A 17,720-nucleotide genomic window follows, 5' to 3' on the forward strand; every position below is an offset into this window, starting at 1 on the left:
CAGGACTCCAGGATCATGCCCTGGGCTGAAGGCAGCGCTAAACCGCTGAGCCCCCTGGGGTTCCCAGGCTCTGCTACTTCTACTTGCCCATTAGCTAGGTGACCCTGGGCAAATCACTTACTCTGAACCTCAGGGCCCTGGGCTCTGTGAAACCAGGGATGACAATGCCATGACCCGTGTTGATGACCAAGCCATCATTTCTCACGTTCTGTGCACTGCATCGAGATGGCTTCCTATCATACTCTCAATTTACTAGCTCCAGGGACCAGCACCCCTCCTCCGTGTGTGTGTGTGTGTGTATGTGTGACTACTTTTTAGAGCAGCGTTGGTTTATAGCAAACTTGAGTGGAAAGTACAAGGTTCTCACATACCCTCTCCTCCTTCCCACTGACCTTTTCTCTTATGGAAAAAAAATGAGTGTGCTTGAATGGGCTCCTTACACTCATTCCCCCCCCCCCTTCCCCTTTAGCCCTCAATTTGGAGGCAGAGTGGATAGGATCTGAGGAACCTGTGCTACTATGGGGTGTAGAAATTCCTCTTTGCAACTTGTACAGGGGCTGAGGGCCAGGACAGTCTGCAGACACACTTCCGGCCCAGGAGCCTGTTTATCAGGAGCTACTACGGCTGAGGAGGGGCCTACGGGGCTTGACCTCTGAGGCTGCTCTCAGACCACATCAGGACTAGTATGAAGGCCTCTGCCCGATTTCAGCCTGACCCAGCCAAAGCCCTTCGAAGTACAGAGTGCCCACATCAGGTGGTACGAAATTGGCCTAGGCTTCCAGTCTGAGCCCTTGGTTGCAATAAAAGTATAAAAGACTCAAGTTAAAAACGCAGACTCCTAGGGATTGTCCATTACAAAGTCTATTTTAATGGGTCTGGGTTGAGTCCAGGAATCTGCATTTGAAAAAGCAACCCCGTGATTCTGGTACAGTAAGTCTCTGGACACTAGGTTAGCTAGACTTCCTGAAAATAAAACTAGCATGCGTTATCTCCTGGGGGAGGAACTCTTTAGCCAGACAGCCCACTCTTCAGGAGCTAGGTCTTCAGATCATGATGTCACCGTAAGTACTCGTTGGAACTGTCACCCAGGATGGCAGGCTGAGCAGCAGTCTTCCAGGCTCTGCTAAAGGCTCAAGGGGTGGGGTGGGGGTGGGTGGGCAGGAACCTCTCCTAAAATAAATATTTGAGGAGAAAGGGAAGCTGCAATTCTTTGAAAGATCCTTAAATGAAATGGATCAGCCAGGACTATGAGTTAAGGGCAGCAAGAGAAACCTAAGGAGGCAACTGCGAAGATACTGAAGCTTCCAGTACTGTCGTTTGTCAAAGTTGCCAGAAGGAACAGCTAATTCGCAACACTCAGTCTATGCTGTCATGTCCAGAGGAGGTGGGTAGCAGTCACAGCCTGAGATGGTGTGTGGGGTAAGAGCAGGAAAGCTGGTCCTAAAACACCCGTGAGAGCTAGACCTCTCGGGGCCGAAAAGAACAAGAACCACCTAAGTTTTCCCCGATAACTTACCTAATCCCTCCCAGGCTACCATGACAGTCCTGGCCCTTTGACAGGCTTATTCTCTGGTTGCTGGAGTTTGATTTCTGAAGCTAGAAAACTGGGAGACCTGTCATGTTAACAAACTAGCTTAGGCACTTTGGTAGGTCAGGTAACAAAGTCCAGTCTGTTTTATTTCTAACCCAAATATTGCAAATATACAGAAAATTACCAGTACAAAGTTAAACACATCCAGATTTATTTACACAATGCTAATAAAGAAATTTAAGTTTGATTTCCACTTTGTGGGATTTTGCTATGGGGTCTGGCTTTGCTGTGTAACTGACATGGGTCACAGAAACTTGATCATCCACCCCACATGCAACGTTCTGTCCCAAGGAACAGAAGACTTGGGTTTTTAGCGCACATGCAGTAATGATGTTAATACTGCTTTACATGTTAGGAGGAAGGCAGCTGCCCCCAGCCTGGGGAGGGGGCAGAGAGGTTACAGGACCGGGAAGGGCCACATGCTCAGAAAGGGAATGAGACGCAAGAGAGGGGTGAACAGCAGGCACATGGGGACCCTGAGCATTTCTGTGCGTGAGGATAAGGAGGGTATGACCAAAACCCTCCTTCCCTAAACGTCCAAACACGGAGGTGAGCAGAATCGTCAGGGCACATTCAAGTTACCCGACCGCAAAGTGAGGGCATGCGGAGGCTGAGAACCGCGTGACAGTGTGGGACGTATCAATAGATCGTTACCATGTACACTATACAGTTTATACATGTATATATGTACATATATATATAAAGGTACAGATTAGTTTCTGTTATTCTATATAAACAAGGATGCTTAAGAATGTACTGGTGTGAAAAAATGCACACAGCAAGTTGCTCTAGACAGTTTCAAATTAATGTTCTGATTCTTATTGTTATAATGCAACGTAACGGAGGAATCAACATGCTCCTGCTATGTCAGCCTCCACGAGGGCAAGGCCCGGCTCTCCTCGGGCAGGACGATGCTCCCAGGGCTGCTGGGCACACGAGTGGCAGGTGCAACAGAAAGTCTGGCACCTGCCCGGGGCCAGTGCCGAAGGTCTGGCCCTCCCAAGCACTCCCTCATGCGGCTCATCTTACACTTTGGTTTTGTTCAAAGGACATTTAAGTCCATGTTTATCTCCCTGCTTGAGGCCAGGTAGTAGCGACGCTGAAAAGCTGAATTCCCTTATTTTAGCAGTGCCAAGTATCCAGGCTTCATATGGGGTGAGGAGGATGTACCAATAATGAGTGGAAGAGCTCCAAACCACTGCATATGGAGGCAGGGTTCTTTAGAGAGCTTTGCTGAAGGGAAAGAGGACCTCTCTACTAGGAGGACTGGCCTAGAATACAGAGCGCTGGCCGGCCTTGCCACCCCGGGGTGGGTGCAGCCAGCCTGCACTCCTCTCTGTATCCTGGTACTGTGACCAAGGCCTTGGGGGAACCAGCTACAGTTTAGAGAGCCAGTGCAGGGGCTGCAGGTGGCTAGCTTGCTACTAATGTGTCAGGGATGAAAGGGCAGCGTGGACACGGAGAGGCCCAGAGGCAAACCTAGGACTAGGGTTACGCACCTGAAAGCCTTTTCAGAGGCAGATGGCAAGTTCTAGATTTCAGTTATAGCTAATCTATTCAATCTCCTGAGCCCAGCTTAGAAGCTGCCAGAACACTCTGGATATTTCTCTCCTAAATTGTGTCCCCATTCAACTACCAGCCTAGGTGCATGCACCCCTGGTCTCTGGACTCAATAAACACCAAAAGCCCCCTTAGGTCCAAGATGCCAGTCACAGGTGAGGGATGGTGAGTTCTCCACCTGGATTTAAAAGCTCAGACCACTTTAGACAGTTTGCTATGTCCAACGTATCTTGCAGTGCTCAATTTCTATTGCTGAAACCTCCAGAAATAATCTCTTCTGCTACTATCAAACCTGGGATTTTATACAAGGACAAGCTACGCTTTAGTTTCAAAGATAATGCTCCTAACCTAACATCAGTAGAACAAATTAGAAATTGTTTTCTCTTCGAAGCTACCATGGATTTTAGCTGTTAGACTTTCTGGCTGAGGGCATCCATTTGTGGGTGAGCAGGCTGAGATGGGAAGCTAACTAGCCAATGAAGGGGGTCAGCCAGGCTTATCAGCAGTCCTCCAAATGACGGGGCTCACTAGCCAGCCAACCAGGGATGAGGAAAAAAAAAAAAAAAAAAATATGGGAGAAGGGTGGCTCATTAAGGGAGAGCCTACTCCCACGACTAGGTGAGGGACAGATTCTAAACACATATTCAAAATGACCACTAACTTTTGTTTTTTGGCATGAAAAACAGGAGAATAAAATTTTCTGTTTACCACCGTGGCAAAAAAGCGCCACATACTGGCTCTGGCAGAGATGCCACTGACCCCTCTCCTAGAGAACAGCAAGTCATCCATCAGAAAGGAGCCCGGCTTGCTCCAGGTAGGCAGCACCTGCACGCCTAAAAACAGTCGAGAGCTCTGAAGACGACCAACCAACATGGCTCACGATACACACAGGGACCCTGGACGATGGACTCCTTTTGTATCTCAGCTCTGTCTCCTGAAAAATGGGAATGACAAGCCCCTGACTTCAAGGAGGAAATCTCATTGAGAATGTTGTAAGCTTCCAATGACATGATGCCAAGCGAAAGTACTCTGAAAATTGCTAAGTTCTAAAGAAATCCCAGATACTATTATAAGCACAGAGTTCTAACCTTATTTGGTTAGAGAAGATTAGCTTTCCTATGTCCTAAAACGAATCAGAGAATTACCAAATACCGGCATATCTACCCCAGCGGGTGTGTGCTGCAGTGGAGAAGGTGTGCAGCAGGAGTGGGACTTTTCTGGGCATCAGATTCACTTTGGGCAGGTGAGGGTGACCGGGACAAAGACCGATGCTTTATCATTTGTGAGCTGGTCTATCTTTGGAATTTTTTTCAAATTTAAAAACTATGCAAAATGAAAGAGCTTTTCCTAAAAGACCAGTGCTCTCTGGCTCGAACAAATATGAATTCTCTTCACAAAACCGCCCTAGCTTGAAGCTCTCTGACTCATTTAATTCTGCTGCAGCTTCGAAGTCTCTAACCTTCTCCATCCACCCCCTCTCCCACTTTCCCTGCTGCTGTTAATCCATTCTGGGGAGGACAGAACATAGCCATCTGCTCACACATTCTGACAAAAGTTGATTTGGCACGTTTACTTTTTCGTGACTTTATCACCATAAAATGAACTAGCAGCAAAATGGCAGTTACCAAAGAACGTCCCAATCATAATTACTGGGAGAAGCTGTGGCCAGCACAGTAGGGACACCAAGACCAAGAATGTACCATACTATATTCCTGGATAGCAAATGGTCAAGCTGTATTAAAACTACTTAGTGCAGTGTTTCCAGTACTATGTAGCCACCAAAAATCCACCTCGCTACATTCTACTATTAACTTGATTTGAAAAAATGTCAAATGGAAAACTTCCTGAAATTTAAAATATGAACTGAATGCATCACCTAAAACATCACCTGTGCTGCAAGTGTGTCTTCAGTTGATTTAGCCACAAGTTTCATGCCCACAAATTACTTGGCAAAGCTGGGGAAAGGGGTGAGGAGGAGAGCCTGGTAATAAAAATCCTGATTTTTAAAAAAATAGCCTACAAATCTGAAAACACGTCTAGTTCTGGCTCCGTGTACAATGGCAATCTAAGAGGAAGCAAGCAAGTAAGTGGCCATCCTAAGGATTCACCACCGTGCCAATGGGCGGCAGAGGACATGGGAGACTGTGATGCTCAGTCCTCAGGGGACACACCAGGCACCCTCCCTCGGCTCCAGCAGAGAGACGACTCGGCCTGGGCAGACATCCGGGGCAGACCCTAAGCCTATCCTTGAGCAAGTCCACTGGCACAAACACGAAGCACGGCTGGAGAGATCTTAGAAGAATCAAGAATTTGTCCTTTAATAGGTGTTAAATCTAGTCGATTCCCTGCTCCTCTCTACTTCCTGCCCCAAGTTAAAAATATTGCCCTTTCAGTTTTCCTGATTTAGTGTTTTGGAAGCACATGGTTAAGTCAGTTGCCAAAGGGCAATTAACGAGGGTATTGCCTAATTAAACAGGGGGGAAGAAACACCACTGCAGTCTATGGTCCCCAAAAAAAGAAAGCAAGCAAAGGCCGGGTGTGTGTGAGGAGCCGGTGTGCGGCGTTCTCAGGACAGGGCTGTCCCCGGCCAGGGAAAGGCCGCCAGGCTGTGCCAGTCATTGCAGCCCCCGAGTCCCTCTCAGCAGCTGCTTCGGGTCACCAGCAGAGCCCAGGGACAGCACCGAGTGCTTTGTGAGAGTTGATGCTGGGGTTGGCAGGTGCCCTGAGGCAGGCGCCATGCAAAACATGCAAGAGGGGGGTTAGTGAAACGGTCCCTTCCAATCCCATTTCATTTCCCTTAGAAAACAAAAACAAAACCAAAAGAACCCACACTTTGCAAAAAGACAGAACTTGAAACAAAAAGTTCAAGAATTTAAAGTTTCCCCCCCTTTCTCAGAGCCAATCATGAGTGCTTAGGGTCCCCCCTAGGGTCCCCCCCCCTCCCCCGGCTGCATTTCTTTAGCGCAGGTCCTTTTGGCTTTGGTGGAAGCAGCAGAAACAGAGCTGGGTCTCTCGCAATGGGAAATTTATTCCCCCAAGTCGGAGCCACAGGGAGTGTGAGAGGTACTGCGGTTCCATCATCCGTGCTCGGGCCCAGCTCCTCTGAGGAGCTATTCCAGGAGGTCCTGAGAAGAAAAACAGAGACCATATTATTTACACCCTAAAACATTCCTATTTTGAAAGTTATGACCTAGTTTCTGGGCTGGCCAGCTCTTACAGTCATCAAGTTGCTGTGTCTGGCATATACCCTCTTTTGCCTCAATTGGATCTTGGTCATGAACAGGAAAAGAAACATTCTTTTTTGTACTTCTGGACCACCCCTCGAGAAGAAATGGTCTCACCTCGTCTGAGTCGTCATGATAACCACTCTTATGAGTGTGGGAGGCCGTGTCCAGGGCGTCCACACCATCCACGCCGTTGGCCTCTGCGTGCTGTTGCAGCACAGAGTATCGATGCACCAGAAACCTGTGGGTGGAGACCTCCGTGAGCCCTCACGCGGTGAGGAGGGATGCACTGCCTACAGGGCTGTGGCCTTCAGAGTTTTATCCACTTACAGCACGAGTCACACACACAGGGAGCACAGCCCATAGTCGGCATAAGGCAAATAGAAGCTCTGAGAAGATCTGGGCCTGACACTTCAGGAACATCACCTCAATGAGTCAGTTTTCGCCAGGCGCAGACTCAACCACACGGCCCTGGCTGACTCTGTGGTTTGAATTCAGTACCTCTGACTGATATCCATGCTCCTTACCTTCCCCCGCAGACGTACTTCTTCACGATGAGCACCCCAGCTACGACTGTGACTAGCATCAATCCCACGGTGGCCAAGATGATTGGGACAGAATTTGACTTGGAATTCTGGACAAATTAAAACACAACAATTTCAGGTGTGCATATTCTAGGACTGCATTCAAAGGGGCTGTTCCTTCCCCTTTGTTTCTCTGTGAGCGATCTACAATCTTTAGGCACTTCGTGCTTTCCCAGCGCCCCCCCGGCGGTCCGTCTCCATGCCATGGAAGAGTACACCACTCACAGAGGGTGAGCAGAACTCTGGCTGCCTCGGCGCGGCCTGAACGGTACGGCCTTCAATGTCCCAGTTACCCTGGGGGCCTTGGCAGCGACCTGCGTCAAAGAGCCATTGTGGCTGTTGCCCGCTAGCAGTGTAGGAGTCGTGGAGCACTTAAGGGCATGGCGGGAAAGGACGACTCTGAGAACAGTGGGCTGAATGAATCTAGAACAGGGCCGGCACCCGGGAAGAAGCTGTGCCGATGCCATATCAGGCAGGACATCATCTGACATTAAGACTTTTGTTTGTACTTAATTTTTGGTATGTTTTTACAAATGAGCCTTTTCATATCATTGTCAGAGTGTGACCGTGTGACCTACCTATTTTTTTTTTTTTTTTTTTTATTTATGACGAGACCTACCTGCTTCTGGTGGGAGACATGGAGTGTGTTTTCAGTGTACCCAAGAGGAGGTGGAGCTGCGGATTCTGGGACAATTTGTGTCCCTGTGGGAGGGAGTCCTGTGCAATCACAGGCACATATACTCTGGGAACAGTCGCCAGGAGTGCAGGGTGGGGGTGCAGAGGAGGAACCTGCCCCCCGACAAGTACACCCCCCCCCGCCACATTTCTCTCCCACAACCTTCCTTTTTTTTTTTTTTTTTTCCTCCCACAACCTTCCTAATTCCACCCGTGTCAGGCCCTCATCCTTAGAAGGCCAGAAAGAAGGTGACTGTAGATTGGCCACCTCTCATTTTGTGGATTAGGAAACTGGGGCCCACAGCTGACTACCCCAATCACACTGCTGGTCCAGAGCTTCTTTAACAAGAGGTTTCCTCTTTACCGTTTCCCACATCGCAGCCAGACAGCTCAGTCCTACAGATCTGTAATCAGACCCATAACTTGCTTCTACATCAAAAACTCATTACTATCATGGTTCAGTTGTCCACTCTGAATGCACTCAGCGTACTCGGCACTGAGACCACCTGATCTATGTATGGCCCAGGGCTCCTCTCTTTCACATGTGCAAGGCTCCAGCACTTTATAGCCAGACTTCAATCTTTTTTCCTCAATGACTGTTAGCCTCAGAAATGTCCTCAACCCAATGCTTCCAAGACTCAGCTCAACTTTATGGAGTTCCACTTTCATTCCCCCATTAGTAGATGAGTTTATCATTGCATGGGTGACCCATCCGCCATCCTAATGGTTTCCTGTGCAAAGTGAGGCCTGCTGGAAGTGGTCTGACCACTCTGTATTCAGTAATAAAATTCTTAATGCTGTTGCTTTGTTCCAGGCAGATCTACTTTAAACCAGATCTACTTTAATGTACCTGCTTTTCAGGACTCAAAAAGTTGCTTGTGCATTTCTTTTTCAAGTCTTTTACTTCTCGAACTGGATTCACGCCACCTTGGCATCTGTCTCCTGGAATTTTTCGGTACCTGAAAAAGCAGAGACCATTTGTTATCAGACCATTAGGATGTATTCCTGGATTCTTGCCTCGTTCCTGGAAACAGGATATGAAAAGCTGCAGAAGAGCTTCTCAAGCTTACACCACCTTTAGGCCTGAGGGGAGAGCCACAGGAGTGTTTGGGGGATATTGTGTAGTTTCAGGCCTTGAAAAGACCAGGCATCCCCAGCCTTGCTGCAGGGGCATGCCTACCTTTCTGCCTGAAGAGATGGGGCCAAAGAACCGTGACCCAAGGAAAGCACATTAACATGTGGTATAAAACGGGGAAGGGAAGTGTTTAGCAGGGGAGGGAGGTACTGTGTCTGCTCCAGAGCAGCCCTGCCTAGTACAGCGGCAACTTACATTTAAACTAATTAAAATTAACTCAGTGCCTCAGTTGCTACACAGGGTTAGTGGCTACCATGTCGGACACAGCAGATCAGAGGGCCTTCCCAGCACCGCAGAATGTTCCATCAGACAGTATTTGGCTAGCGTGCTCCGAACACTGTGTGGAGATCTGGGGTCTCGCTCTGCCTGCTGAGGACGTGTCTGCCCTGATTTTGGAGGAGAGCTGCCTCACCCATTTGTTGTCAGGTGCTCCTCTCTGCCGTACAGACAAAACTCCAGGTCGTGGCCCTTTAGTTCTGGCTGTTCCACACACTTGGAGTCATTTTCTGGACGGAAGTAGCCAAAATCACTGTAAGAGTCAACAAATAAAGTATCTTTCAGAGTTGCTGGAAGACAGTCAAGTGACTAGTACTGAAGGTTTTGTGTGGAGCAGTGGAAGATTAATATTCCAGTCTTTGGAAGCAGTTCAGTGTCATCTGTAGAGAAGGTCTACTTAGGGAAACAGGCATGGAGAAGACCAAACTGGGGGGCCACGGGCAGCTTACGGGCAGGCCTGGTGAGCTTGGGCCTCGGGAACTGCCTCCCCCCCCCACCCCCCACACACAGACAGCACTGGCTCCAGGCAGGGGCCAACTGCACAGGCCAGGGACTCACGACACCAAAAAACTGTCGCATCAGCGACAGATCTAAACCCACGCCGCTTAGTGATCTTTTTATTTCCCTCCTGATCACTCGTTACTGTGTTCTCTGGCAGGGTGCCCTAGGGTGTAGGTCAGATTCTGCCTGCCTCATTTCTGTCCCTCTGTCTCCAGTGTGAATGCCCTGTCCTGCCCTCCATCCTACCCTATCTCTCCACCGCACTTCCCATCTGCCCTTTCCCCTAAGAACTCACACACTGCCCCCTCTCAGAGGCTGACGCCTTATGTGAGCATCCTTGGTCCGTCCTTCCTCCTGTCCCAGGACCTAGCTTCCCTGAGGGTGTAGAGGGACCACCAGGCCCGTGCAGCTGGGGGCTTCTCCTTAGCCTATGTGTTTCCTCTTCCTTCTCTCTCTTCTTAAAATAATATTTTGGATTTTTTCTGTTATACTCTTACTTTGCATTCTGTGCATGTGGGCTTTAGCACCCTCTACAACTTTGGGGGTAAACTTCTAAGGCCCCCAGGACTCACTAGGCCTGCAACCCTGGGGGGCCCTCTGGTCTGGCCTGTGCTGTGGCACCTAACACACTGCCTGCCCCAGCCCCTGGCCAGCTGTGCTTGCCTGTTTCTCTCGGTTTCCATCTTCTAACCTGGAAATGCACACACTTTCCAGCGTCGGCAAGTCATTCTCTTAGCCTGTGTCTGAGCATAATTATTTGTTGCAACTAAAACTTGTAGGTCTCACCTCTCTAGAGCTCTGAGCCTCCATTCTCAGTACCTGCTGGACATCACCACCTAAATCAGAACCCCAAATAAATGAAAACATCCAAAACGCATCATGTGTTCTCTCTCAAGCCAGCCTCTCCCATCACTTCTCTGTGTTTGCCACGGTGCTACCTTCCTTCCATTATCTAAGCTGAAAATTCAGCCTGGGCATCCCCTATTTGCCCCCTACTCGCTTCTTTATCGTGGCCATGGGGACTTCCCCTCATGGCCGATCTCCCAGCACACTCTTCCTGAGCATGCTGGTGGTATCTACTCTTGTACCAGTCCACTGGCTTTAAGGACTTGTTTCTTCCCAGATGTGCAAGGACAAGTCTTACCGCTTGCCAGGGCCTAGCTCAAATGCTACCTCCTCAACAAAGCCTTTTTTTTTTTAGATTTTTAAATTTATCTATTCATGAGAGAGAGGGGGTGTGTGTGGCAGAGACACAGGCAGAGGGAGAAGCAGGCTCCACGCAGAGAGCCCGACGCGGGACTAGATCCTGGGTCTCCAGGATCACACCCTGGGCTGAAGGCGGCGCTAAACCGCCAAGCCACCCGGGCTGCCCAACAAAGCCTTCTTTGACACACCTCCTTTCAGCTCTAGATGGAATGGCCTTTCCCTTCGCTAAATCCCCGAGGCACTGTTTCACCACATAATTCTGTGCATCTGACCAGGACAATCAACAACAAACTTACTGTCACTTTGTGCTACCCTGAGCACAGCAAGGATGCAATGGACGTTTAGGCAATGCACTGATGCTGCGCTTGTACTTCAAGGTGTTTCTGACAAATGTTTAGGGAACGGGGTAAGAAGAGAACAAGCGATGCCAAGACACCAGCCCTCTGACAATGGGGAAAATTCTGGCAAAAAGTTTAGGTATCCAATCGCACATGTCAGGGAAAATGTCCTTCCTGCTCACAAAGTACACATTTCTCAAGCATGGGAGGGAAGCGTGCAGGCTCTGGAGTGGGGCTGTCAGGAGCACAGTCCAGCTCTTCTGCTTCCTGGCTGGGCCACTGTGTGGGCTGCAAGCTAGTAGGGACCTCTCTGAATCTTCTTTCTTGGTGAGATGGAAATGGCAGCAGGCCCTATCTCAGAGGCTGCTGAGGTTAAATGTAAATTGCTCAGGATGGGGTTGGCTACCGGGTCCGTGCTCAGTAGACGTCAGGGGCTGCGTGTACTCCAAGATGATCAAATCTAATGTGCCCTCAAGGAGTCGGGAGTTTACCGGTGGAACCAATCCATGCACAATAACCAAAACCTAGCAGCAGGCATCCTGCAGGAGCCCACGTGAGGAGAAGAAGGGCGCTATGTATTAAAGGCCAAGTAGGACCTCCTCAAGCCTGGGGGTCACGCAGGGAGCATGGGAAGACTTCACGGGTGGAGGAAGCTGCGTAAACAACAGTGTGGAGCTTTGACGGAGCACAGCATGTCTGGAAAGCAGGGGAAGGCCAGGTAATTAAGAGCCTGGTCTGTGTGATGAAGACAGCCCGCTGGAGCATCAGTGTCAGCAAGCTCTAGCCCCAGAGGGACACCGCAGTGATCTGAGGGATCCCACTCCTTGTGGAAGGACAGCAGGTCACCCCTGGCCTGCTCCACATACAGACGTGAGCCACACAGGCAGGACCACAGCAGTCAGACCGGGGGTTCGCTCCATCCCCCATTCCCCTCACCCGCAGTTCTAGAGAAATGTCTATGCGGGAGGACACGACTGCTATCTGCCTGCACTCTTTCCAGATCCTTTAGGATTCACCTTACCTTCCTGCCAGTATGTTCTGCAAGAAACGAGTTCCATGAGGTTACTGGCTGTGACGGCATGCAGCCCCTCTCATTTGTGCTAAGCTACCCTGCTTGGCTAGCTGGGGCCTGTCTCACCCTTAGATAATCAGCTAACTCCACGCTGGCCGTGTCACTAGCCCTGTACCTGGTGGTCCTGAACTCGAGGGAGTCCACCACAATGGCCTCTAGACCCTGATGGGACATCTGGACATCACCACCCCGATGCCCCCTCCTGTCTCAGGACAGAAGCACTCTTTGCCTTCAGGCGTGCAGACAATCCAAAACCTAGCGCCCTACCTGCTGCACTCAGGCGGTCGGTATTTAGTGAGCACAGGAGGCCCAACCTCCCCCCAGCTGCTGCACTGCCCTTCCCTGTGGTTTCCACACTGTCGGTTCCTCTCTGGGTTTGAGTTCTCTTTCTCCTTATACACCTCTCTCCCTGGCTGTCTGGTGTGACAGATCACCTGTCTGAGGACTGTAACTGTGGATCCCTTCTCTGTGCCTCCAGCTCCTCAATAAGCAGCAGCAGCAGCAGCAGCAGCTCGCCACACTCGGGGAAGGAAGGATTGAAATCCTTTACAGCCCCCGAAGACAACTGCCTTTTGCCCCCTCCCGCCCAGCAAAGGGGCTAACAGGGATGTGAGGGGGGCCAATACCAGAGGAAGTCCTCCAGGGAGCAGGGACAGACGGACGGCTGCTTGGTCACAACATAGTCCCGGCCGTTCTGGCAGACGGACGACTTGCGGAGCCGCAGATACTGTTCCTTGTAACCCAAGATGCAGCCATCTCCATAATCCCCGGGGTCTGCGGAGTGAGCCAGCCATATGGTATAGTCCTTCTCCTCACCTAGAGAGAACACAGGCTGTTCAGGTGACCGCCTGGCCCCACACCCACATGCGAGAGGCGGTTGCAGGCGGGGAGGAGAACACGGAGGGGAAATGGGGGTGTCTGACTCATCCTACTGCCTCATTTTGGAACTGCAGATGAAAGTTGCAGGACTTGAAGCCTGCTAGCAGTTGGCATCACTCATGTCAGGGGAGGACTCTTCATGTCTCACCGTCCATCTGGATATTAGGAAAAACCCTATTTGTTTCAAAGTGGGCAGCTGGATGGGGGACCTCAAAGCTCCCTTTGAGGTGGAGAGGCTGCTGTCTCTACGTCTGGTACACCTGTGCTCTTGGTCAGCAGAGGCTGCCACTAGTAAGTGGCCAGGTGTTCCCTTTTAGGACAAGATAACAGCCAGCCCAAAGCAGGGGTTCAATTTCACCGTTAGGTTAGCTTGCCTCAAGTAGAAGGAGACAAGGTCTTTCTAGACCTTTAACTCTAGTCAACTGGCTTTCCAATCAGTGACAGTCAATCTGGTTTCGTGAGTCTTATCATACTGGAAAAATGACTCAAAGGCTATGGCCTGAAGACTGTGCATTAGGTTTTTATCCTTTGGGATATGAAGACCAGCACAGAGCCTTTTAAGAAGCAGGTGCTTACCAAATCTTTTAATGGCGTTAAACTTTAGGGATAACTGTAGAGCTGCCTTACGAAGGAAAAACTCGTAAGCTGGCTCCTTTACAGCCTATTTCATGAATCTGGATAATAATGACTCTCGAATATTAAATCATATTTAAACACCTGTAGAAAAGTAAGGTCCAAACGAGTGCTCCTGCTTCCTCCAGGGGTCACTGAAGTAACATTCTGAGGAAACAGAGCCAGCATACAATCTAATAACAAGACCAGGACTCAACCAAAGTGACCTGAAAACCTTAAGTCTTTTATTATAACACCCCAGAGTTCACAGGGTGGGGGCCTTTTCTCCAGTTTTCTCTTTTATCCTCCATATCTTTCAGTAGAATGTCAGCATCTTGGGTACTGGGGGCCTGGGTTGGCTTGTGATTCTTTAGCAACAGCTTGCGACGAACATTTTACCTCCTTTTCTGAAGTCATTTCCTGTCCCTTGAATATGCCTTCCAGCCTGAAGTCACAGAACTCTGAAATGGTCAGTGTAGGCTTCGTGCTTGCCCAGTAGCCATTCTAGAGCCTCACTTGTGACGGATATTCAAGCCAAAACTCTTTGCATGAAAACTTGCCCACTTCAATGTTTTTATTTTTTTCATTCAATGTTTAATAAGGGACACAGTCAGATGCTCTTTGCAATAGACTTCCCTCTAAAGCTTTCTCTCTACAGTTCTGTTGCAATCAAGGGTGAAAATCCCTGAAATGTCATGAAGTAATTTAAGATAAACACAAGCATGCACCGTCCTTACAAGCAGAAGGAAGTCCTATAGAATGTTACAGAACTCTACCAGTGCGAAGCCAGGCTCTCCTACATGACAGCCTTTGCCACTTATGGCCAGTCTGAATTGAGATTTACGATAAGGCTAAGTGGCAAATTTACACTGGATTTTGAAGCTTTAGAAGAGAAATGGACACCTGGGTGGCTCAGCGGTTGAGGGTCTGCCTTTGGCTCAGGGCGTGGTCCCAGAGTCCTGGGATCAAGTCCCAACATTGGGCTCCCTGCATGGAGCCTGCTTCCCCCTCTGCTTGTGTCTCTGCCTCTCTTTCTGTGTCTCTCATGAATAAATAAATAAAATCTTAAAAAAAAAAAAGAAATAGAAAATACAAAACATTTCATTGATAATTCTTAATACTCCTTACATGTTGAAATGATAATATTTTGGATATGTTAGATGATTGTATTATTACTAAAGTGGATTTCACTTCTTTTGCTCCTATAGTGCAGCCAACAGAATAATTTAAATGGCACATGTGATCCTTGTTTTATTTCTCTTGGACAGTGCTAGTCCAAAGAGGGAAGCTGCATTTCTGATACCATTCCATTGCCTGGTTACCTACATGGGACATCCTTCAACCCTTTTCCCTATTCATTTTCTTATTCCAGCTCAAAGAAATGAAACTGAATTGGTTATTTAGGAAAATGGGCTTCTAAGCTTCTGGTAGAAAATGCCAAGGGAGATACTCACAGTTCCTTTCAAGGACATCTTTAAAATCAATGGTGTAGGAGACCCACTGGCGAGTCAGGAAAGATTCTGTGAAACCCCAAATGCTGATATTCATGGACCGAGCTCCAGGTTCTGAAGCTAGGCCGGTAAAGTAGATGGGCTCCCTGGTGAACATATAGGTCTGCCAACACTGACCCTCATCCGTGGAGAACCTGAAACCACAATTAGAGAACAGTTGGGACAGACATCAACATGTTCTGGAGTACCAGGAAACCACTCTGGCTGTTTGATCCCAAACCAGAGAAAACCCTTCATATTTTAGGTTATGTCTTACTGACAATTATGTTAATTTTTAATGCCTACAGTTAACAGGGTAGATAAAAAGGATTCATTCAAAGAGTACAGAGGAAAATGCCTTTATAAAAATTCTTTCATAGGGAAGAATGGGCTTATAAATAAACAAAACAGGAATTATTTTATATAACTTATACTTAAGGAGTCATCTTCCACCCCAAATGCTTAAACACTCCTGTAAGATTCTCATGGAGAAAAAGAAGGATATTTTTAAAAAGTGACAAAGTGTTAGCTAGAAGAAGTCAGAGGAAAAAGCAAAGCCACTGAAGGGTTGCATTCCCTTCAAGAACGTTCCCTACAGTTGCACAGGATGCACCATTTGAATCAGGGTCAGTAATCAGCCTACTCTGACCCCCACAACCAAAAAACACCCCACAGTTGCCCCCTATGCAGATAGTGTGGGTGGAGTGGAGCTCATGCATACTTAATCACATTGATAGGATGGCTGCTGTGCTCAATGGCCACAATGATGCCTCCGGAATCCAAGATGGTGTAATAGTGGGGTCCTTCCAGCATCTTCGCCCAGGAGTAACCCCCATCATCTGAGATGTACACATCCGGGATCATCACTGAGATGGCATCCCCTACACTACCTGCAACACAATACACCATCTCATCAGCCAAGATCAGCAACGAAACACAGGGGATTTACTGCAGAGAGAATAATTTTCGATGAATTTTCTCTGATAATTTCCCATCGTGCTTCTTGTAACAGAAAAAAAGGGCCACAAAATTTGGGAAAGGGAGAAGTCACGTTTCTCTCTCTAGGAAAAACCCAAAGTAACATTATTGTGCAAGAAATTCTACGAAGAATGATAAAAGTCACATATGGTGGTTTTGTTATAGGATTCAAGGCTGGGACTGAGTCTCAGTGTGCTCAGCTGATAGTTCCCAGGGAGATGAGGGGAGAGCTGCTTACCGTGGGCAATGACTATGCCGACGGCCTTAGGCTCTGAGAGTGGGGCCATCGGAACATTTAGCTTCTGGGAGATGCTGTAGGAAGCATGAATATGAAGGCTGCACTGTGAAAAGAAACCAAAGCTTAGATTAAAATCAAAGTGCTATTTTTTACTCATCTCAGAGCCTTCTATGGCAGTTTTGAACTTAATCCAGACTTCAGTGGGATACCCCTTAAAAAAACTGTGATAAAATACACATACCATAAAGTTTACCATCTTGACCATGCATGTTTAAGTGTACAGTTCACTAGGATTAAGTACATTTACAATATTGTACCACCATCACCACCATCCATCTCCAGAGCTTTTTCATCTTGCAAAACTAAAACTCCCCATTAACCAATAATTCCCAGATCCCCCCAGACCTCCAGACCTCCCAGAATGAGAACCACCATTCTACTTTCTGTTTCTATGAATTTGACTATTCTAGGTACCTTATAGAAGTGGAACCATATTTGTTTTACAACAGGCTTATTTCACTTAGTGTTATGTCCTTAGGGTTCATCCGTGTTGTAACAAGTGTCAGAACTTCCTGCCTTTTTAAGATAGAATATTATTCCGTTGCATATATATATATATATATATATATATGTATATATATATATATCAATCATACTTTGCTTATCTATCCATATGTCAATGGACACTTGGCTTGTTTCTACCTTTTAGCTATTGTGAACAATGCTGCTATGAACATGGACACACGAATAGCTCTTTGAGACCCTGCTCTCAATCTTTTGGATATATAACCAGAAGTAGGATTGCTGGATATGGTAGTTCTACGTTTAATTTTTTGAGGAACCACTATACCATTTTCCATAGCGACTGCACTATTTTTCATACCCACCAACAGTGCACAAGGTTTCTAATTTCTCCACATCCTTAGTAACACAGGTTGTTTTGTTTTTGATAGTAGCCTTTCTTGTGTGTGTGAGATGATCACTCCCTGTGGCTTTGATTTGTACTTCTTTAATAATTAGTGATGTAAAGCATCATTTTTAAAAAAAAAGATTTTATTTATTCATGAGAGACACACACACACACAGAGGCAGAGACATAGGCAGAGAGAGGGAGAAGCCGGCTTCACGCAGGGAGCCTGACATGGGACTGGATCCTGGGTCTCCAGGATCACGACCTGGACTGAAGGCGGCGCTAAACCGCTGAGCCACCCGGGCTGCCCATGAAGCATCTTTTCATGTGCTTATTGGCCATTTGTATATTTTCTTGAGAAATGCCTATTCGAGTCCTTTAACCATTTTTTAATTTGGGTTTTTTTTTGTTGTTGAGTTATAGTCCCAATGGGATATATATTTTCTAAGAT

At 47.8% G+C, this 17,720-nt stretch overlaps 1 protein-coding gene across 5 annotated transcripts in view; it reads right to left on the reverse strand.

Annotated features, from left to right (window-relative positions):
• Window positions 1-1,651: 1,651 nt before the first annotated feature.
• The window catches only part of SORT1 (sortilin 1), a 65,532-nt gene continuing 49,463 nt past the window's right edge, over window positions 1,652-17,720 (reverse strand). For all 5 annotated transcript variants that reach the window (XM_077905756.1, XM_077905755.1, XM_077905754.1 and 2 more), the window contains 9 exons: window positions 16,360-16,462; window positions 15,865-16,033; window positions 15,108-15,298; window positions 12,789-12,978; window positions 9,182-9,298; window positions 8,485-8,593; window positions 6,903-7,009; window positions 6,493-6,616; window positions 1,652-6,276 (listed from right to left, as the gene is read on the reverse strand). In XM_077905756.1, coding sequence (XP_077761882.1) covers window positions 6,262-6,276; window positions 6,493-6,616; window positions 6,903-7,009; window positions 8,485-8,593; window positions 9,182-9,298; window positions 12,789-12,978; window positions 15,108-15,298; window positions 15,865-16,033; window positions 16,360-16,462 — 1,125 coding nt within the window. In that variant the 3' untranslated portion in view covers window positions 1,652-6,261. The remainder of the gene's footprint in view (window positions 6,277-6,492; window positions 6,617-6,902; window positions 7,010-8,484; window positions 8,594-9,181; window positions 9,299-12,788; window positions 12,979-15,107; window positions 15,299-15,864; window positions 16,034-16,359; window positions 16,463-17,720) is intronic.

This window comes from Canis aureus, chromosome 8 (genome assembly GCF_053574225.1).
Source record: "Canis aureus isolate CA01 chromosome 8, VMU_Caureus_v.1.0, whole genome shotgun sequence".
Taxonomy (NCBI): domain Eukaryota; kingdom Metazoa; phylum Chordata; class Mammalia; order Carnivora; family Canidae; genus Canis; species Canis aureus.